General features: G+C 37.9%; 1 protein-coding gene across 1 annotated transcript in view; it reads right to left on the reverse strand.

Annotated features, from left to right (window-relative positions):
• The window catches only part of CEP162 (centrosomal protein 162), a 450,005-nt gene that overhangs the window by 396,557 nt on the left and 29,825 nt on the right, over positions 1–23,623 (reverse strand). The window contains exons 4-6 of the mRNA XM_053710490.1: positions 9,536–9,688; positions 7,106–7,292; positions 6,718–6,773 (exon numbers count right to left, since the gene is read on the reverse strand). Coding sequence (XP_053566465.1) covers positions 6,718–6,773; positions 7,106–7,292; positions 9,536–9,688 — 396 coding nt within the window. The remainder of the gene's footprint in view (positions 1–6,717; positions 6,774–7,105; positions 7,293–9,535; positions 9,689–23,623) is intronic.

The following is a 23,623-nucleotide window of genomic DNA, read 5'->3' on the forward strand; positions in this document are numbered from 1 at the left end:
CCTAGTACCTTTGTGAAAATTCTTGGAGCAGTGGCTAATCCGAATGGAAGTGCCACAAACTGGTAATGCTTGTCCAGAAAGGCAAACCTTAGGAACCGATGATGTTCCTTGTGGATAGGAATATGTAGATACGCATCCTTTAAATCCACCGTGGTCATGAATTGACCTTCCTGGATGGTAGGAAGAATTGTCCGAATGGTTTCCATTTTGAACGATGGAACCTTGAGAAATTTGTTTAGGATCTTGAGATCTAAGATTGGTCTGAATGTTCCCTCTTTTTTGGGAACTATGAACAGATTGGAGTAGAATCCCATCCCTTGTTCTCCTAATGGAACAGGATGAATCACTCCCATTTTTAACAGGTCTTCTACACAATGTAAGAATGCCTGTCTTTTTATGTGGTCTGAAGACAATTGAGACCTGTGGAACCTCCCCCTTGGGGGTAGCTCCTTGAATTCCAGAAGATAACCTTGGGAGACTATTTCTAGCGCCCAAGGATCCAGAACATCTCTTGCCCAAGCCTGAGCGAAGAGAGAAAGTCTGCCCCCCACCAGATCCGGTCCCGGATCGGGGGCCAACATCTCATGCTGTCTTGGTAGCAGTGGCAGGTTTCTTGGCCTGCTTACCTTTGTTCCAGCCTTGCATTGGCCTCCAGGCTGGCTTGGTTTGAGAAGTATTACCCTCTTGCTTAGAGGATGTAGAACTTGGGGCTGGTCCGTTTCTGCGAAAGGGACGAAAATTTGGTTTATTTTTAGCCTTAAAAGACCTATCCTGAGGAAGGGCGTGGCCCTTACCCCCAGTGATATCTGAAATAATCTCTTTCAAGTCAGGGCCAAACAGCGTTTTCCCCTTGAAAGGTATGTTAAGCAATTTGTTCTTGGAAGACGCATCCGCTGACCAAGATTTTAGCCAAAGCGCTCTGCGCGACACAATAGCAAACCCCGAATTTTTCGCCGCTAATCTAGCCAATTGCAAAGTGGCGTCTAAAGTAAAAGAGTTAGCCAATTTAAGAGCATGAATTCTGTCCATAATCTCCTCATAAGAAGAATCTTTATTGAGCGACTTTTCTAGTTCATCGAACCAGAAACACGCTGCTGTAGTGACAGGAACAATGCATGAAATTGGTTGTAGAAGGTAACCTTGCTGAACAAACATCTTTTTAAGCAAACCCTCTAATTTTTTTATCCATAGGATCTTTGAAAGCACAACTATCTTCTATAGGGATAGTAGTGCGTTTGTTTAGAGTAGAAACCGCCCCTCGACCTTGGGGACTGTCTGCCATAAGTCCTTTCTGGGGTCGACCATAGGAAACAATTTCTTAAATATAGGGGGAGGGACAAAAGGTATGCCAGGCCTTTCCCATTCTTTGTTTACAATGTCCGCCACCCGCTTGGGTATAGGAAAAGCTTCGGGGGGCCCCGGGACCTCTAGGAACTTGTCCATCTTACATAATTTCTCTGGAATGACCAAATTGTCACAATCATCCAGAGTAGATAACACCTCCTTAAGCAGAGCGCGGAGATGTTCCAATTTAAATTTGAATGTAATCACATCAGGTTCAGCTTGTTGAGAAATTTTCCCTGAATCTGAAATTTCTCCCTCAGACAAAACCTCCCTGGCCCCCTCAGACTGGTGTAGGGGCATGTCAGAACCATTATCATCAGCGTCCTCATGCTCTTCGGTATTTTCTAAAACAGAGCAGTCGCGCTTTCGCTGATAAGTGGGGATTTTGGCTAAAATGTTTTTGATAGAATTATCCATTACAGCCGTTAATTGTTGCATAGTAAGGAGTATTGGCGCACTAGATGTACTAGGGGCCTCCTGTGTGGGCAAGACTGGCGTAGATGGAGGGGATGATGCAGTACCATGCTTACTCCCCTCGCTTGAGGAATCATCTTGGGCATCATTTTCTCTAAATTTTGTGTCACATACATCACATCTATTTAAATGAGAAGGAACCTTGGCTTCCTCACATACAGAACATAGTCTATCTGATAGTTCAGACATGTTAAACAGGCATAAACTTGATAACAAAGTACAAAAAACGTTTTAAAATAAAACCGTTACTGTCACTTTAAATTTTAAACTGAACACACTTTATTACTGAATATGTGAAAAAGTATGAAGGAATTGTTCAAAATTCACCAAAATTTCACCACAGTGTCTTAAAGCCTTAAAAGTATTGCACACAAAATTTGAAAGCTTTAACTCATAAAATAATGGAACCGGAGCCGTTTTTATATTTAACCCCTATACAGTCCCTGGTATCTGCTTTGCTGAGACCCAACCAAGCCCAGAGGGGAATACGATACCAAATGACGCCTTCAGTAAGCTTTTTCTATGTATCTGAGCTCCTCACACATGCATCTGCATGCCTTGCTTCCCAAAAACAACTGCGCATTAGTGGCGCGAAAATGAGGCTCTGCCTATGATTAGAGAAGGCCCCCCAGTGAAAAAGATGTCCAATACAGTGCCTGCCGGTTATTTAACCTAATTCCCAAGAATAAAATAACTCCTCAAAGCTATAAACTATTAAAAATGCTTATAAATCAATCGTTTTAGCCCAGAAAAATGTCTACCAGTCTTTAAAGCCCTTGTGAAGCCCTTTATTCTTATTTAATAAAAATGGCTTACCGGATCCCATAGGGAAAATGACAGCTTCCAGCATTACCAAGTCTTGTTAGAAATGTGTCATACCTCAAGCAGCAAAAGTCTGCTCACTGTTTCCCCCAACTGAAGTTAATTCCTCTCAACAGTCCTGTGTGGAAACAGCCATCGATTTTAGTAACGTTTGCTAAAATCATTTTCCTCTTACAAACAGAAATCTTCATCTCTTTTCTGTTTCAGAGTAAATAGTACATACCAGCACTATTTTAAAATAACAAACTCTTGATTGAAGAATAAAAACTACATTTAAACACCAAAAAACTCTAAGCCATCTCCGTGGAGATGTTGCCTGTACAACGGCAAAGAGAATGACTGGGGAAGGCGGAGCCTAGGAGGGATCATGTGACCAGCTTTGCTGGGCTCTTTGCCATTTCCTGTTGGGGAAGAGAATATCCCACAAGTAAGGATGACGCCGTGGACCGGACACACCTATGTTGGAGAAAACTACAGAAAAAAAAATACTTAAAAGGGATAGGAAAGTCAAAATTAAACTTGCATGATTCAGAGCATGTCATTTTAAGACACTTTTACATTCACTTCTATTTTCAAATGTGCTTTGTTCTCTTGGTATCTCTTGTTGCAAAAAATACGCACATATCCTACACTAGTGGGAGCTGCTGCGGATTTGTACCTGCATACATTTGACTCTTGTGATTGGCTAACTAGATGTATTCAGCTAGCTGCCAGTAATGCAGTGATGTTCCTTTAGCAAAGAATAACAAGAGAATAAAGCAAATCTGATAATAAAAGTAAATTAGAAAGCTGATTAAAATTGTATGTTCTATCCGAATCATGGGGGTTTCCTATCCTTTTAAGTACAAGAATAAAAATAAAGTTTAAAAATGCACTAACAGAAATTCTATTGCCTATTAGAATGTCTCCATACATTACAGCTAGACTACAATGCAATGTAAAGTCTTATAAATATGTGGTAGTGTCTGTATAATAAAATGTCCCATGGGTATTTGTACTTTCTAATAGCCTGTTGGCTATGTGAGTGCAATATGTGTCCACACTTACCGGACATGAACCTATTCTACCAGTTGCAAAGAAGACTACTTCAAGTAGAGAGTCCATTACACTACTGTGCAAGAAACAGCAGAGGATCTGGTACTACTCAATACAAGAAGACTAAAAGACAGATCCCTGTGACAAAAAAAAAAGCCAGCAGCAAAAAACTAGACTAGATATAAATTTCAGAGTCTGACTTGTTCCAAAAATGTGATAACAAAAGATATAGAACATACACCACACTCCTAGGGGGCGCTAACAATAAGCAGCAAACAGGTAAGCAAATATATACAGATAATTAAGAGAATATACAATAAACCTAGCACACTTATATCAGATTATTAGAGATGATATGCTCACAGATGATATTGGTGTAATCAAATAACAAAATGTCCGCACAAAGAATAATCCAAAAGAAAGAAGGCAGCTCTCTGTCATAGGACGGTCATCCTGGTGTGGCGTGATCTATAAGAAAAAGAAGCACAGAGGCGCCAACATGGCCTAGTAACGTCACGGCAGTCGGATACAAAACATCAGCAGGATAGGAAATATACTCACAAGCGTAGCGCACCCAAATGGTGCTATTGTGGCAGCCTGGAACATCAAACAGTGGTCCAGCTCACTGGTGTCTCCAGCTAGATAGAGATGATCCTTGGCAAGGGCCTATCCTATGATGCCTATAAGGGCAAAAAAGGCACACACATAGCCCAGTAACGTTTGTACACCAGATAAAAAAGGATTCAAGGTTGTACTTACAGGAAACAAAGCACCACCAGGTGCAATATCAGCAGTACTGGGACCTCTCAGCCGCCCAGTGGACTGTGGAATCCAATTTGCAGGATGCAGAAAATCACCACTTTGGAAGATAGGACTAGCACACACACTCTGCCCCCAAACAGGAGCAGAATAATTGTGATAAAGCAAGTGTATATTTAAAAACTTTTATTTTAAAAAACAGCGACATGTTTCTCAGCCACCACATGTTGTTAACATTTTAACATAGCCTGAGGAAACAGCCTGTGGTGGCTGAGAAACATGTCGCTGTTTTTAAAATAAAAGTTTTTAAATATACACTTGCTTTATCACAATTATTCTGCTCCTGTTTGGGGGCAGAGTGTGTGTGCTAGTCCTATCTTCCAAAGTGGTGATTTTCTGCATCCTGCAAATTGGATTCCACAGTCCACTGGGCGGCTGAGAGGTCCCAGTACTGCTGATATTGCACCTGGTGGTGCTTTGTTTCCTGTAAGTACAACCTTGAATCCTTTTTTATCTGGTGTACAAACGTTACTGGGCTATGTGTGTGCCTTTTTTGCCCTTATAGGCATCATAGGATAGGCCCTCGCCAAGGATCATCTCTATCTGGCTGGAGACACCAGTGAGCTGGACCACTGTTTGATGTTCCAGGCTGCCACAATAGCACCATTTGGGTGCGCTACGCTTGTGAGTATATTTCCTATCCTGCTGATGTTTTGTATCCGACTGCCGTGACGTTACTAGGCCATGTTGGCGCCTCTGTGCTTCTTTTTCTTATAGATTGTTCCAAAAATGTAATGCCAATGTATCCAGCGTTAATCAGGAGGAATTGACAAAATGTGTATCCTATTTTAACTTTCTAATCACTAAGAATAAAAGAAAGGGTAATACACACAGACTATGTAATTTGTGCAGAGCAACAGTTGCAAGAAATCTCTGAGATGTATTCTTCAGAATGAATCACACCAGCTGACAAATGGCATTTCCAGCCATTAAGGTGCACAGATGGTCTACTCTAGATAAACACTATAATCAGAAAAACTTTGTACTCCATTTTCCAGAGAAAAAAAATGTGATTCAAATAGAGATGGCTTGGTCGCTAGTTTTGGATAGCTGACAGTTGCATGGAAGTATGGACCAAGACTGGCTTCTTCACCTACGCACATAACCTAAAATCTTACAGAGGAATTATACACGAGTAGGGTGTTTTTTCCACTTTTCGCGCTCCATTGAAGTTTATGGGGGAATACGTTAACACATCTGCAATATTCTTTTTGCGCGCATTCGGTTACCACACGAGTGAAAACTTTTTACATTCAACTTGTAATACGCACGGTATCTGACGCACAAAAATCGCCGAGTTAGTACCCAAGCAATAATTAGAACTCCACTCATAATCTGGCCCTTAAACGGCTAATTTAATTGAGCAGTATAATGTAATGTATGTTGAGTATGTCCATTAGTGAAATGCAGTGCACAGTATAGTAAACAATAGTAAGAAAAAAAAATCGAAGAATTTTAATAAACTTTATAAGGAAATAAGCAATTGCGTCTCTTCTTTACATGTAAAACTTTAATGAAAATAGTGTCTGCAGATTACTGACAAATTGTGAAGAGGTTTCTCTCAAATAAATGAAACCTCTCCAAACATCAGTTTTATTCTATGAAGCATTTGTTTTTTTTTCAAACTGGGGGAAACATTTCCATATCTCAGTAACTAACACTGCAACTCAATAGATTTGTCTAGATAAAGAAAAAGTCTGCACTCCAATTAATCTAGCCATATAACATAACAGCTGAATGAATGAATTAATAAACTCTACAAAGGTCAAAAAAACATTTAAAGGGACACTGAACCCAAATTTTTTCTTTTGTAATTCAGAAACAGTATGCAGTTTTAAACAACTTTCTAATTTACTCCTATTATCAATTTTTTTTTTCGTTCTCTTGCTATCATTATTTGAAAATGAAGGCATCTAAGCTTTTTTTGGTTTCAGTACTCTAGACAGCACTTTTTTATTGGTGGATGAATTTATCCACCAATCAGCGAGGACAACCCAGGTTGTTCACCAAAAATGGGCCGGCATCTAAACTTACATTCTTGCATTTCAAATAAAGATACCAAGAGAATGATGAAAATTTGATAATAGGAGTAAATTAGAAAGTTGCTTAAAATTTCATGCTCAATCTGAATCACAAAAGAAAAATTTTGGGTACAGTGTCCCTTTAATCAATAGGGAAATTAACAACAAAGGGAAATAACGTAAATGGAAAAATGCTTCTTACCTGATAAATCTTTTTTTTCTAACTTATATTCATCTCTTATTAGATTTTCCTTTTTGCTATAAAAGAAAATAAGTTATAATAAGGAAGAGCCATTTGCAATGACCTTTATTATTGTAAAATGTACTCAAGTCTATAATAAGGAATAGTCATTTACAATGACAGTTATTCTTGGAAAGTGCACTCAGGACAATTTAACATAATTTTCGTAAAGCATAAAGTACTTACCGTGATGAAAGAACACAATGCACTACTGCCACCTGCACTGTACTGTTTTACAAATGCATACTTCTACATATTTCTAATATAGCATTTGTATTATTATATTGCATGTCAAAAATAACCACTTTCATTATTTTTCCATATAAACCCCCCCCACAAATCATGTTACCATATTAATGCTGTAAGGACTGTTGAGTCAGTAGCATCCAAATCCTTGTTTAACTTTGAATAGTCAATTGTAGAGGATGCACCATTTTCAAGTTTTGCAAAAAATCGTTCTTTTTCTTCCTGTTCTTCTAATGTGTCCAAACCCATTCCATGAATTGTTTGATTTGGACCAGAGGCAACAACAGATTCTAGAATACAAACATAGAAATATATAAAAAAAATGATGTTACTTAAAACAATATATTTATTCTGTACATGGGAAATCACACATATATGCATCTGGTAAGTTTTGGCAAGAGAATGGATATAAATAAAGCATCAAAAGAAATGACAAGAAAATGTAAAACTATAATAAATCCTAATGTGGAATATAAATAAAAAGAATTATCTAGTTTTCTTAAAACGTGGAATGCTAGCTTTTTCTTTTGAGACAGTATTTTTCTTTAACAACGGAACACCCTTTTAATTAACCGCTTTAAAAATAAGATGTCTTTATTTTTTACCATTTTTTTAACATGAGAAAGATGCTGAATAAATTGATTTCAAAATGTTCTAAGCAGCGTATGTCATGCCACAATAAAAGAGCAAATTTCAGCCAAATATGTTCTGGCATTCAAAAGTTCTATAACTTTAAAAACATATTGCATAAAAAGGATAATCTTTCAATAGCGTACACCTATCTTCAGAACTATATGAAAACACTGATTTTTACTATGTATAAAACTTTAGAGAAAGAGGAAACTCTTCACAAGGAGGCTCTGCGGGGTTGCATATCTCTCTGAGCTGTATATGAACACAAGAAATCTGTAAATGCCTGCAGGAGCTGTTTAACTTTTGTTTTGGTTGATTAGAGCCCCTGTCTCGACCCCCGTCTAGAAGGAAAAGAGATTCCTTAAAGGGCCATAATACCCAAATGTTTAAACACTTGAAAGTGATGCAGCATAGCTGTAAAAAGCTGACTAGAAAATATCTCCTGAACATCTCTATGTAAAAAAGAAAGATATTTTACCTCAAAAGTTCCTCAGTAGCCACATCCCATTGTAAAGGATTTCTAAGCAGCATTTTAGTATGTCTGTCCTAGGACAGCTGAAGGGATGAGCCTCGTGCACTCTCATATTATTTCACCAATCAGGTAAAGGAAGTTTACAATGAAATCTCATGAGAGTCAAGTCAAATCTCATGAGATCACAGTAAAAGTTCATGACCTCAGCACTGCTGATGCAGATTGGCTGCTGTTCATTTCTTCATTTTTTATTTTTTTTACCTGTAACTGGGAGCATGTGAAGTATAACTTTTTACACAGAACTTACTCTGCTGAGCTGAGGAAATTGTGAGGTAAAATATTTTCCTTTTTTACATAGAGATGCTCAGGTGATATTTTCCTGTCAGCTGATCCCAGTGACAAATGGTCCTATTTGTGAAAGTGCAGATGGTCAATATACTCAGGCAGATTACTTGGCCTCATTTAATTGCATCCAGTAAGGCAGTATCTTCTGGTGGAATTTATGAATCCATATGCAACCCTACTCCCTACAACCAATCACACAAGATCAGGGGTTATCAATCACCCTGGCTGACTGACAGGTTGTCAGTCACCATTCCAGGGTGATTTAACACCACAAAGGCTAAACTGTGATCATCTTCCCCACTGGCCACAAAGATTATTTTTAAATCAAGGGGAAGGGGCTCTAGTACCTCTCCCCATCAAACATCAGAAAACACAGAGGGAAATGAGACAATTTAAAAAAAAAGGAGAGCCACCTTCAATTAGGGGTAAACTTCTTATAGAATCCCATAACTCAACTTACGGAGCACTATGAGTGCACAAGACATATATATAAAAAAATTATATCCCAAAACCACAAGAATTTTTTATGTTTTAAAGTGATGGTAAAACCTAGCGTTTTTTTAAATGCTAGGATTAACCAGTGCAATAAATAAAGGGGACTTTCAGTCATGAAGTATAAGATATTTCATGCCGAAAGTTCCTTTATTTGTCTACAGTGTATTCCGCACTGAGCGCCTCAGGCTGTCCATGGCAGAAAGCTATTTTTCAGTGAGGAGATCTTAGCTAATAGCGTGCTAGATATCCGCCATAATGCCAGTTGAGGCGCACAGCTATTAGCTAAGAGGTGGAAACGTCACCTCATTGAAACAATATTGTTCTGCTGCGGGCGGCCTGAGGAACTCAGCGCTTCATACACTACAGGCAAATAAAGGAACTTGCAGCATGAAGTATTTTATACTTCATGACTAAAAGTTCCTTTATTTGTTGCACTGGTAAATCCTAGCGTTTCACAAACGCTAGGATTTACCATCACTTTAAACGAAAACAACTATTTGTATGCAATATATGCACCACATACAATGCATTATATAGTTACATTTTCCAATGCTATTTAAAGCTCTAATTTTTTAGTAAATGTTTTACCATCAATTTCCAAACTGTCCCGTTCCACTGAAACAGAAACAAGTTCTTTATTTGGTATCTGTGTTTCTTTAATGGATTCTTCCTCGTCTTCCTCCTCAATTGGCTGAGATGACCTCTGTGATTTAAGAAAGCTACTGCGGGTCCCAATTACATCTATATTCATAACAAAATGGAAGACATTAGAATTAAAATATTTCACTTTTAAAGGAATTTTCATTTAACAAAAAAAAAAAAAAAAACACAACAAAGAAGACTATAATAAATATATGAAAATGTATACAATGTAAATGATTTATTGGAGGGAAAAAAATGAGATCCCCATTGTTTGGTTATTGTGTGCAGAAATGTTTTCTACAATTCTAAAGTAAATTTAAACAGATCAAGGAAGGAACTGCCTTCCAAATCATTTTAGTCACATATTTCTAGCATGGGTTCAACCCTTAAATTAAGTTCACTGCTATAACTGCAAGACAAGCAGCGTGTTTGGAGCAGCTGCGTCTGGGTCTTGAAAGGAGTCTCCTGGGGCCATTTCTATCAGCAGTAAAACTGTTCATATATCTATATTTATTATTTTTCTTCAATCAAGATTTCTCACAGTTTTTCATCAAGACTATTTGTACTTTTACTGGACTCCTACACTTGTGGAAATATTTTTTTTTCCCCAGACAAAATTGGGATATTAATAGCTATTTTGATATATGTATTAATATTAGTATAGGCTATAATTTATATCTGTGATATATATATACAAATAGCTATTGTGATAAAGGTCCTATTTTGGTGGTGTTTGTATACCTTAAATTAAATGTATTGTTATTATATTTTTAATCACTTTTTAATATAAATTTCAAAACCTGATTACATATTACATTATATAATATATATATATATATATATATATATATATATATATATATATATATATATATATATATATATATATATATATATATATATATATATATATATATATATATAATTTTTATTTTTTTATGTAAGGGTTGCAGATTAAGCCACTCCAGTTTTTCAACCACTCATGGAAGAGTCGAGGTTCAGAATATAAAATACATACTATAATGTAATTTAAAAAAAACAACTAAACAAACAAACTTCTGATAGGATTACTTGTCTGTTGAAATGCTCAACACTATACAAATTCACTAAATTCCAAATATTTAGTTTATTCCTAGATACATGGGATAAGCTGCATAAATGTCATCCATCTCCTACCATAAAGGGATACAAAACCCAATTTTTTTTTATTTCATGATTCAGATAGAGCATGCAATTTTAAGCAACTTTCTAATTTACTCCTATTATCAAATTTTCTCCATTCTCTTGCTATCTTTATATGAAAAAGCAGTAATCTTAGCTACGGTGCAGGACCATTTTTGGTTCAGAACCCTGGATAGTGCTTGCTGATATATTTAGCTACCAATCAGCAAACGCAACCCAGGTGCTGAACCAAAAATGGTCTGGCTCCTATGCTTACATTCTTGCTTTTCAAATAAAGATAGCAAGTGAAAGAAGACAAGTGAAAAAAAACGAAAATGTGGGCGCTAAGACTTGTCTCGTACAAGCTCCTATTTAGAACCCACCTTCCCTAAGTGAGTTAAATTGAATTCAGAGAAAATTAAATAAAATAATGAGCGCTTGACAAGGGAGCAATACAAAACTGAAGGATAATCAATTAATAGAATCAAATATAGAATCAAATATTGAACCTATTGGTAATCTCGCAAAAATACTGGACATAAAATACTTCAACCCAAATTTTCTTGAACACAAATATTAATGAATATTTAATAAGACAAATGAATATATAAAAATACAATATATACAATTCAGTCTGGTGTATATACCCTTAAAAAACTGGGACGTCTCCCAACTTATAAATTAAAACAAAAGATATTGAGCTTTAATGACACTATGTAATAAAGTTAAAGTGACAAATGTGCTAGTTGATATAATTTGTGTTTATATAAAATGTGTTATGTGTCGTTATTTAGGCCGTGTTATATATAAGAGGCATACAATTCTAAAGCCTAGTATGTTAAGTGTATAGTGATATCTAAACACATGTAAAAATCAGCTAAAACCGCAATTAAAACATAGTTCTTCTAACAAATTCTATACATAATAAACATAGTGACCAAAAGAATGTATATAACAGAATCTTAACTTAACCTCTTAAGGACATATGACGGAATTTTTCCGTCATAAAACAATTGAGCAAACTGAAAGCTGTGTCCTTAAAGGGTTAAAATAGGTCAATCACAGATGATTCTCCAATCTGTTACAGAGATGGTTGTAAACGATAAATCTCCAATCTGTTGCGAAATCGGTTGTAACCACTCTATTACAAAGAAAATTGTAACCAATCTAATCTGAAAGCCAATGCAACACTAGCTAATTTATACCTAGTAACAATGCTAAAGATCCTTTAAATGCGTGTATTGATAAAATATATAAGGAAGTCAATAAAGTACTTATAGCTTCATTCTTAATGTATAGTGCATGATGACATCTGAGCAAACAGTAAAAGTGGAAGCACAATCTTAATGTTAGTATCTCAGAGGCTGCTTGCTACCTTCGCAGCTTTACCCAGGTGCTCTCTGTGTGCTGTTATACGTGCAAGCGGATATAGTAAAAGTCACCGCTAGCAAATCAGGGGTAAACTTAGAGGAACTCGGTTACTCACTGACACGCCACCTCCGTTGCTTTATCTGTTAGGCACAAATTCACCACCAGAGTTTCTCTTTGTTAGTCCTTACTTGAACCGTTGGATCCAATTCCAGCTATGTTAGCGTTGTGGATACGTCTCGGACGTCTGGAGTTCTCCTCTGTGTGAATCTTTAGAGCCCGCTCTCAGTGTGCAGCGTGATTACAGGTGATGAACGGCCGTTCAAATTAAAGTCTTTTGCTGAATATCTGTATCCACGTTCCAAAAGCAAACTTCTTAGATGGAACTGTAGAGTGATGGTGCTCCAATATAGTTATTAACGCGTTTCACCCTCATGAAGAGCTTTATCAAAACATGCTTCTGGTCATCATTAACACTCTTTAAATATCTTTTACTATGCTTTCATTGGTGGATGACATTTTCGAATTTTTTTTGTATATAACATCTCTTTTGTAAGAATATTTTTACTAATGTTTCTGTTGCATTGGCTTATGATGTCTAACAATAAAAAATAAGCTATTATACGTCTGTTATATATTATTTGAATTGTTGCATTGGCTTGATTTTTTAAAAACATAAACAAAGACAGAACCATTGAGAAAGTTTTTTTATGCATATATGTATATACATTAATCTCATCTATTAGCATACAAAAAATATGCTTATAATATAATATGTAAAGTACCATAACATTAATCTTATTGTTTTAAGTCACAGATGTATAAATATTGTTGTAAAGTATATACATCATTAGTTAATTTGCCTATGCTTCTCTCATTCATAAGATATACAGCTTTTCAATTATAATGTATAATAAAAACTTTTTACAATGTAAATGGTTATCACCAATATTCTTAGTTCCAATCAAGTCATATCCATCAAATATACAGCAATTTAGCTTTAATGTGTCTTAGAATGGCATGGGTGATATAAATAATACCATTACTGTTACTAACTCCTTTAAATGATTAACATTATTTGAACAAAATGTATTAATTGTAAAATGTATGTATATAATTAAAAATATAGATTAGACCATTTATATTGAAAAGGCACATATACATTTTGTTTTAAATTTATTTAAATCAAATGCAAGAAAAAGGAGGAGAAACATGTTTTCTCTAACTGATCAAAAAAGGAGATATATCTAACCCAAACAGATATAGGGTTTTCATATTGTAAATGAGTTCAGCTTCCCTTCTTAATAGTTTCTGCTCGAAATTACCTAATCAACCAGTCTGCTTTTAATTTAGATACCCCCCAAAATGTAAAATCTCTCAAGTTGTTTTTATGAACTTCACAAAAGTGGGTGTATAACCGAGTATCTAGTTTGCCCTTTTCAATGCAATGTAAATGTACGCATATAACGTGTTGTCTTAGGGTCCTTGTCTCTCCAATGTATTGTTTGTGACATGTACATTCAATTATATAAACTAAGCCTATGTCTTGACACCTTAGTGTTCCTTTAATTTTATGTATAAAATAATTCTGTCTTGATTTAATTTCTTTACATTTTGTACTGAATTTACAGGACCTACATCCAAAGCAGGGGAAAAAAACCATGTATTAAGTTTCCTTGTAGGTCTCTGTCTTTATTCTGTCTTATACTCTTAAATTCACTTGTAGCTAATAATTTAAGAACATAAGACAGAATATTTTATGTCCAGTGTTTTTGATTACCAATAGGTTCAATATTTGATTCTATAAATTGATTATCCTTCAGTTTTGTATTGCTCCCTTGTGAAGCACTCCTTATTTTATTTAATTTTCTCAGCAAGTGAAAGAAGAAAAATTGATAATAGGAGTAAATTAGAAAGTTGCATGCTCTATCTGAATTCTGAAAGAAAAAAATTGGGTTAAGTATCCCTTTAAAGGGACATTAAACACTGTGAGATGGTAATATAAAATGATAAATTGGTATATTCGGCACCAAGTGTGTTTACCTGGACACTGAATGTGTTGCTTGTATGTGGACACTGCTAACATCTGTGTTCATTATTCTCATTAAAAATTGGGACATTTGACTTTGCATCGTGTGAGGTCTGTGAGTTTGCAGTGTTCTGTGAAGCTGGTGGGAGGAATCTTCCAGATATCCAGGAGTGAAGAAATGTGAGAAATGTGTCCGGTTTTACCCCCCCAAGCAAGTGTGTATTGAACAGAGTACACTGCAAGAGTTGAGATAGCCATGCTTTGCTCTCAGCTTGACAATCTACCTATGTGCTTGCACTAATCTACAGTCTTTTGTATCACAATTGTTTGAGCCAGGGCGGGCTCTGTTGTGATTTGTGCAGAGAGATCGAGATTCCACCAATTGGAGGAGAGGTGTGCATGGCTGCTGACACACCCTTACTGTGACATCACTGCTATGAGCTTTGGAAGCTCCAAGGAGAGGAGCATGCAGGCAGTTTGTTTGTACAGCTTTATGGCATGACGTAACCATTTTTCTACTAACTGTTTACCAGCCTCCATTATACAGTTCTCTCTGGAGTAGCACAAAGGTGGACGCTTTTGGGAGGTACCCCCATGTTTGGTCTGTTTACGGTAGTTAGCTGGCCAGCTTAATTAGCAGAAGTTTGTTTGCTATCATTTGTATACATATTTACCGTATTAGTCTCTCTACCCTGGGAGTTAGTATCCTCCTGAATTTGCTCCAATTTCTTTTGTATATATGTTTGTTTTGTTTTCATACTGTTTGCTTATTTGTATGTCACATATATCACTTTTATCCTTGTAAATGATATCCAATTCTTACACCTGCAAGTTGCAGCAAATAAACATGAGAGAAACTTTGTTCTCTCTAAAACGTTTTTGTGTGCAAATTTCCCTTTCTTTAAAGTGACAGTAATGTATGTCATTTAGTCCTTCTTTACTCATAGTGTGAATATATATAAAACACCTCTGCAGTATACTTTCATTATTTATTTTGTCCCCTTTTCCTGTAATTCCATTCTGAAATTGTGAGCTTTTCAGTTCCTGTTAGAAATGGAAGTGCAGAACACTGTTATATTCCACACAGCCATTGATTGCACACTATTTATAACTGTAATTAATTGGCCACGGCACAGAAGGTAACCTAAGTTATAACATGGCAGCTCCCATTGCTTTATAGACACTAAAACTTTACACTTATTTTGTCAATATTTGAACAGCTAATGAAACTTTAAAAAGTACATCTACATGTTATTTCCATACTAATGTTTTCTGTGAATGCATCATTCCATCTAGCATTTATTTAGTCTTTAAAGGGTCATAAAACAAGTTGAGATAGAGACAAAATATAATAATATGTACATTAATTACTTTACCTGCAAATGTATACTGCAGTGCCTCACCATTAACCCTTTCTTTTAAGTTTCTGAATTGTACAGCTCTAACTCCCCCCCCATTTACCTGGACACTGAATGTGTTGCTTGTATGTGGACACTGCTAACATCTGTGTTCATTATTCTCATTAAAAATTGGGACATTTGACTTTGCATCATGTGAGGTCTGTGAGTTTGCAGTGTTCTGTGAAGCTGGTGGGAGGAGTCTTCAAGATATCCAGGAGTGACCTGAGAAATGTGTCCGGTTTTACCCCCCCAAGCAAGTGTGTATTGAACGGAGTACACTGCAAGAGTTGAAATAGCCATGCTTTGCTCTCAGCTTGACGATCTACCTTTGTGCTTGCACTAATCTACAGTCTTTTGTATCACAATTGTTTTAGCCAGGACGGGCTCTGTTATGATTTGTGCAGAGAGATCGAGATTCCACCAATTGGAGGAGAGGTGTGTATGGCTGCTGACACACCCTTACTGTGACATCACTGCTATGAGCTTTGGAAGCTCCAAGGAGAGGAGCATGCAGGCAGTTTGTTTGTACAGCTTTATGGCATGACCCAGCCATTTTTCTACTAACTGTTTACCAGCCTCCATTATACAGTTCTCTCTGGAGTAGCACAAAGGTGGACGCTTTTAGGAGGTACCCCCATGTTTGGTCTTTTTACGGTAGTTAGCTGGCCAGCTTAATTAGCAGAAGTTTGTTTGCTATCATTTGTATACATATTTACCGTATTAGTCTCTCTACCCTGGGAGTTAGTATCCTCCTGAATTTGTTCCAATTTCTTTTGTATATATGTTTGTTTTGTTTTCATATTGTTTGCTTATTTGTATGTCACATATATCACTTTTATCCTTGTAAATGATATCTAATTCTTACACCTGCAAGTTGCAGCAAATAAACATGAGAGGAACTTTGTTCTCTCTAAAACGTTTTTGTGTGCAAATTTCCCTTTCTTTAAAGTGACAGTAATGTATGCCCTTTCTTTTAAGTTTCTGAATTGTACAGCTCTAACTCGCCCCCCCCCCATCCCCCCATCCCACACACACACACAATTCCTTTTATGGCTGTAGCTATATCTATTGTTGTTTTGGTAAAATACACAGATGCATAGGGATTATCTGCTGGAGCATGCCTAGAAGCTGTGTACGCAGATGAAAACAGAATTTATGTTTACCTGATAAATTACTTTCTCCAACGGTGTGTCCGGTCCACGGCGTCATCCTTACTTGTGGGATATTCTCTTCCCCAACAGGAAATGGCAAAGAGCCCAGCAAAGCTGGTCACATGATCCCTCCTAGGCTCCGCCTTCCCCAGTCATTCGACCGACGTAAAGGAGGAATATTTGCATAGGAGAAATCATATGATACCGTGGTGACTGTAGTTAAAGAAAATAAATCATCAGACCTGATTAAAAAACCAGGGCGGGCCGTGGACCGGACACACCGTTGGAGAAAGTAATTTATCAGGTAAACATAAATTCTGTTTTCTCCAACATAGGTGTGTCCGGTCCACGGCGTCATCCTTACTTGTGGGAACCAATACCAAAGCTTTAGGACACGGATGATGGGAGGGAGCAAATCAGGTCACCTAGATGGAAGGCACCACGGTTTGCAAAACCTTTCTCCCAAAAATAGCCTCAGAAGAAGCAAAAGTATCAAATTTGTAAAATTTGGTAAAAGTGTGCAGTGAAGACCAAGTCGCTGCCTTACATATCTGATTAACAGAAGCCTCGTTCTTAAAGGCCCATGTGGAAGCCACGGCCCTAGTGGAATGAGCTGTGATTCTTTCAGGAGGCTGCCGTCCGGCAGTCTCATAAGCCAATCTGATGATGCTTTTAAGCCAAAAAGATAGAGAGGTAGAAGTTGCTTTTTGACCTCTCCTTTTACCAGAATAAACAACAAACAAGGAAGATGTTTGTCTGAAATCCTTTGTAGCATCTAAATAGAATTTTAGAGCACGGACAACGTCCAAATTGTGTAACAAACGTTCCTTCTATGAAACTGGATTCGGACACAAAGAAGGTACAACTATCTCCTGGTTAATATTTTTGTTGGAAACAACCTTCGGAAGAAAACCAGGCTCAGTACGTAAAAACCACCTTATCTGCATGGACCAGATAGGGCGGAGAACACTGCAGAGCAGATAACTCAGAAACTCTTCTAGCGGAAGAAATTGCAACCTAAAACAAAAAACTTTCCAAGATAATAACTTAATATCTACGGAATGTAAGGGTTCAAACGGAACCCCTTGAAGAACTGAAAGAACTAGATTAAGACTCCAGGGAAGAGTCAAAGGTCTGTAAACAGGCTTGATTCTAACCAGAGCCTGAACAAACGCTTAAACGTCTGGCACAGCTGCCAACCTTTTGTGAAGTAAAACAGATAAAGCAGAGATCTGTCCCTTCAGAGAACTCGCAGAAAATCCTTTCTCCAAACCTTCTTGTAGAAAGGAAAGAATCTTAGGAATTTTTATCTTGTTCCATGGGAATCCTTTAGATTCACACCAACAGATATATTTTTTCCATATATTATGGTAAATTTTTCTAGTTACAGGCTTTCTAGCCTGAATAAGAGTATCTATTACAGAATCTGAAAACCCACGCTTTGATAAAATCAAGCGTTCAAACTCCAAGCAGTCAGTTGGAGGAAAACCAGATTCGGATGTTCGAATGGACCCTGAATAAGAAGGTCCTGTCTCAAAGGTAGCTTCCATGGTGGAGCCGATGACACATTCACCAGGTCTGCATACCAAGTCCTGCGTGGCCACACAGGAACTATCAAGGTCACCGAAGCCCTCTCCAGATTGATCCTGGCTACCAGCCTGGGAATGAGAGGAAACGGTGGGAATACATAAGCTAGGTTGAAGATCCAAGGTGCTACTATTGTATCCAATAGAGTCGCCTTGGGGTCCCTGGATTTGGACCCGTAATAAGGGACCATGAAGTTCTGACGAGAGGCCATCAGAACCATGTCTGGAATGCCCCATAATTGAGTTATTTGGGCAAAGATTTCCAGATGGAGTTCCCACTCCCCCGGATGCTCCTCCATCGCCAGGGAACTCCTTGTTACCCCCTGATGGTTGATATATGTAACAGTCGTCATGATGTCTGATTGAAACCTTATGAATTTGGCCTTTGCTAGTCGAGGCCAAGCCTTGAGAGCATTGAATATCGCTCTCAGTTCCAATATGTTTATCGGGAGAAGAGAGTCTTCCCGAAACCATAGACCCTGAGTTTTCAGGGGTTCCCAGACCGCGCCCCAGCCCACCAGACTGGCGTCGGTCGTGACAATGATCTATTCTGGTCTGCGGAAGCTCATTCCCTGTGACAGGTTGTCCAGGGTCAGCCACCAACGGAGTGAATCTCTGGTTATTTGATCTACTTGTATCGTCGGAGACAAGTCTGTATAATCCCCATTCCACTGTCTGAGCATGCACAGGTGCAATGGTCTTAGATGAATTCGTGCAAAAGGAACTATGTCCATTGCCGCAACCATCAAACCTAATACTTCCATGGACTGCGCTATGGAAGGAAGAAGAACAGAATGAAGTACCTGACAAGAGCTTAGAAGTTTTGATTTTCTGGCCTCTGTCAGAAAAACCTTCATTTCTAAGGAAACTATTATTGTTCCCAAGAAGGGAACTCTTGTTGACGGGGACAGAGAACTTTTTACTATGTTCACTTTCCACCTGTGAGATCTGAGAAAGGCTAGGACAATGTCCGTATGAGCCCTTGCTTTTGACAGAGACGACACTTGAATCAGGATGTCGTCCAAGTAAGGTACTACTGCAATGCCCCTTGGTCTTAGCACCGCTAGAAGGGACCCTAGTACCCTTGTGAAAATCCTTGGAGCAGTGGCTAATCCGAATGGAAGTGCCACAGGTAATGCTTGTCCAGAAAGGCGAACCTTAGGAACCGAAAATGTTCCTTGTGGATAGGAATACGTAGGTACGCATCCTTTAAGTCCACCGTGGTCATGAATTGACCTTCCTGGATGGTAGGAAGGATCGTTCGAATGGTTTCCATTTTGAATGATGAAACCCTTAGAAACTTGTTTAGAATCTTGAGATCTAAAATAGGTCTGAATGTTCCCTCTTTTTTGGGAATTATGAACAGGTTGGAGTAAAAACCCATCCCTTGTTCTCCTAATGGAACAGGATGAATCACTCCCATGCTTAACAGGTCTTCTACACAGTGTAAGAATGCCTGTTCGAAGATAATTGAGACCCGTGGAACCTTCCCCTTGGGGGTAGTTCCCTGAATTCCAGGAGATAACCTTGAGAAACTATTTCTAGCGCCCAAGGATCCTGAACATCTCTTGCCCAGCCTGAGCAAAGAGAGAAAGTCTGCCCCCCACCAGATCCTTCCCAGATCGGGGGCCAACACTTCATGTTGTTTTGGTAGCACTGGCAGGTGACTTGGCCTGCTTACCCTTGTTCCAGCCTTGCATCGGCCTCCAGGGTGGCTTGGTTTGAGAAGTATTACCCTCTTGCTTAGAGGGTGTAGAATTTGAGGCTGGTCCGTTTCAGCGAAAGGGACGAAAATTTGGCTTCTTTTTAGCCTTAAAAGACCTATCCAGAGGAAGGGCGTTGCCCTTTCCCCCAGTGATGTCTGAAATAATCTCTTTCAAGTCAGGGCCAAACAGTGTTTTACCCTTGAAAGGGATGTTAAGCAAAAGCGCTCTGCGCGCCACGATAGCAAACCCTGAATTATTCGCCGCTAATGTAGCTAATCGCAAAGCGGCATCTAAAATAAAAAAGAGTTAGCCAATTTAAGAGCTTGAACTCTGTCCAAAACCTCCTTGTACGAAGATTCTTTATTGAGCGACTTTTCTAGTTCTTCGAACCAGAAACACGCAGCTGTAGTGACAGGAACAATGCATGAAATTGGTTGTAGAAGGTAACCTTGCTGATCAAACATCTTTTTAAGCAAACCCTCTAACCTTTAATCCATAGGATCTTGAAAGCACAACTATCTTCTATAGGAATAGAAGTGCGTTTGTTTAGAGTAGAAACCGCCCCCTCGACCTTGGGGACTGTATGCTATAAGTCCTTTCTGGGGTCGACTATAGGAACTAATTTCTTAAATATAGGGGGAGGACAAAAGGTATGCCGGGCCTTTCCCACTCCTTATTTACTATGTCCGCCACCCGCTTGGGTATAGGAAAAATATCGGGGGGCACCGGAACCTCTAGGAACTTGTCCATCTTACCTAATTTCTCTGGAATGACCAAATTGTCACAATCATCCAGAGTAGATAATACCTCCTTAAGTAGTGCGTGGAGATGTTGAAATTTAAATTTAAAAGTTAAAAGTTACAATATCAGGTTCTGCTTGTTGAGAAATTTTCCCCCTCAGACAAAACCTCCCTCCTGGCCCCTTCAGATAGGTGTGAGGGTATGTCAGAACAGATATCATCAGCGTCCTCTTGCTCTTCAGTGTTTAAAACAGAGCAATCACGCTTTCTCTGATAAGTAGGCATTTTGGAAAAAATGCATGCAATAGAATTATCCATTACAGCCATTAATTGTTGTATGGTAATAAGTATTGGCGCACTAGATGTACTAGGGGCCTCTTGTGTGGGCAAAACTGGTGTAGACACAGAAGGGGATGATGCAGTACCATGCTTACTCCCCTCATTAGAGTAATCATCTTGGGCAATATCATATCTATGGCATTATTATCCCTACTTTGTTTGGACATTATGACACAAATATATCACATATATTTAAATGGGGAGACACATTGGCTTTCATACATATAGAACATCGTTATCTGATGGTTCAGACATGTTAAACAGGCTTAAACTTGTCAACAAAGCACAAAAAACGTTTTACAATAAAACCGTTACTGTCCCTTTAAATTTCAAACTGAACACACTTTATTACTGAATATGTGAAAAAGTATGAAGGAATTGTTCAAATTTCACCAAAATTTCACCACAGTAACTTAAAGCCTTAAAAGTATTGCACACCAAATTTGAAAGCTTTAACCCTTAAAATAACGGAACCGGAGCCGTTTTTACATTTAACCCCTATACAGCCCCAGGAATCTGCTTTGCTGAGACCCAACCAAGCCCAGAGGGGAATACGATACCAAATGATGCCTTCCATAAGCTTTTTCAGTGGTTCTTAGCTCCTCACACATGCATCTGCATGCCATGCTTTCCAAAAACAACTGCGCATTAGAGGCGCGAAAATGAGGCTCTGTCTATGACTAGAAAAGGCCCCCAGTGAAAAAGGTGTCCAATACAGTGCCTGCCGTTTTTATTAAAACAATCCCCAAGATTTAGCAACTATTAAAAGTAATAATCTGCCAAATATACTTAGTAAAGTAATCGTTTTAGCCCAGAAAAATGTCTACCAGTTTTTTAAGCCCTAATGAAGCCCTTTATTCTTTTACTTAAACTAAGAAAATGGCTTACCGGTTCCCATAGGGAAAATGACAGCTTCCAGCATTACCGAGTCTTGTTAGAAATGTGTCATACCTCAAGCAGCAAAAGTCTGCTCACTGTTTCCCCCAACTGAAGTTAATTCCTCTCAACAGTCCTGTGTGGAAACAGCCATCGATTTTAGTAACGGTTGCTAAAATCATTTTCCTCTTACAAACAGAAATCTTCATCTCTTTCCTGTTTCAGAGTAAATAGTACATACCAGCACTATTTTAAAATAACAAACTCTTGATTGAAGAATAAAAACTACATTTAAACACCAAAAAACTCTAAGCCATCTCCGTGGAGATGTTGCCTGTACAACGGCAAAGAGAATGACTGGGGAAGGCGGAGCCTAGGAGGGATCATGTGACCAGCTTTGCTGGGCTCTTTGCCATTTCCTGTTGGGGAAGAGAATATCCCACAAGTAAGGATGACGCCGTGGACCGGACACACCTATGTTGGAGAAATACAATGCCTGTGTCGAAACACTGATAAGAGGGGTGGAGCACAGTGTCCAGACAGCATGGCTATGTAAGTATTTTTGCTTATTTTTGAAAATTTTAATATACTTCCCAACAACTTTTAAACAATTTTTTTATAGAAACTATTTTTACTTCATTAGCCCTTTTAGGATATGCACAGATCTCAACCTGTTTTATGGCACTTTAATATCCCTTTAAAACTCCTCAAAACAAAGAAGTTCCCCCAAATCTAAGGAATTTACAACAATTATCCAATATTGCCATTTTAAAATGTTAACATGCTGTTGTCAGCTTCTCAGGCAGTGTGGGATTTAATTTAACCTTTACAAACATTAGGTCTGCATTTGGGGGGGCATTGCCAGTGAAAAAAGATGGTGGTGGGACCTGCAGAGGACAGACAGGAAGCTCACTAATAACCAGATACAGCTATATCATAGCACCTCTCTGCTTCCCAGCAGTGCATACTGCATTGTTTCCCAGCATAGAATTTCTGGATTTATTATAGTGTGCAACAGGCCTGCAGTCACTATATTTTATGCTGTCACATCACTGCAGATATTTAAATAGTAAATAAACCCAATATGAGCAGTAATAGCTCCTGGAGTAACATCAGAGTCATTAACACTCAATATATGGCAAAACTTATTTTCCCTCCACCTCTTATTATTCCCATATTTTACTTACTGAATTGATATGTTGTTGTCCACATCGAAAGATAATATTATAAATATCAATCCATAAGGAATAATGTAATTAAGGTTTTTTTATGACATTTCATTACACATGTAAATAAGACAATGCTATAGTGCAGTGAAATAATATACTTTAGTAAATGTCTAAAAACATTTACCATGAATATCAGCAATGCATGGGTCATCTTGAGAATCTGAGAAAGTTTTTCTTTTTAATTTATAATACTGCTCCAACTTCATGCATTTGTCGAGCGTCCTGCTGCGAGCTGCACTAGAACTTTTTTGTTCTATAAGGATAGGTTTATAGAAGGATGAAAAATAAGGGTGTGGTGTGTGTAGGACCAATGGGAAGGGAAAGAAAAAAAATGTAATAAATATTTTATTACAAACTATAAACTTTCACTTAAAAGGATAGAAAGGTTAAAATTGAAATGTGCTGGACTGCTTTTAAATTTTTAATACGAGCATTTTTTTTAATATACT

Source organism: Bombina bombina, chromosome 4 (genome assembly GCF_027579735.1).
Source record: "Bombina bombina isolate aBomBom1 chromosome 4, aBomBom1.pri, whole genome shotgun sequence".
Taxonomy (NCBI): domain Eukaryota; kingdom Metazoa; phylum Chordata; class Amphibia; order Anura; family Bombinatoridae; genus Bombina; species Bombina bombina.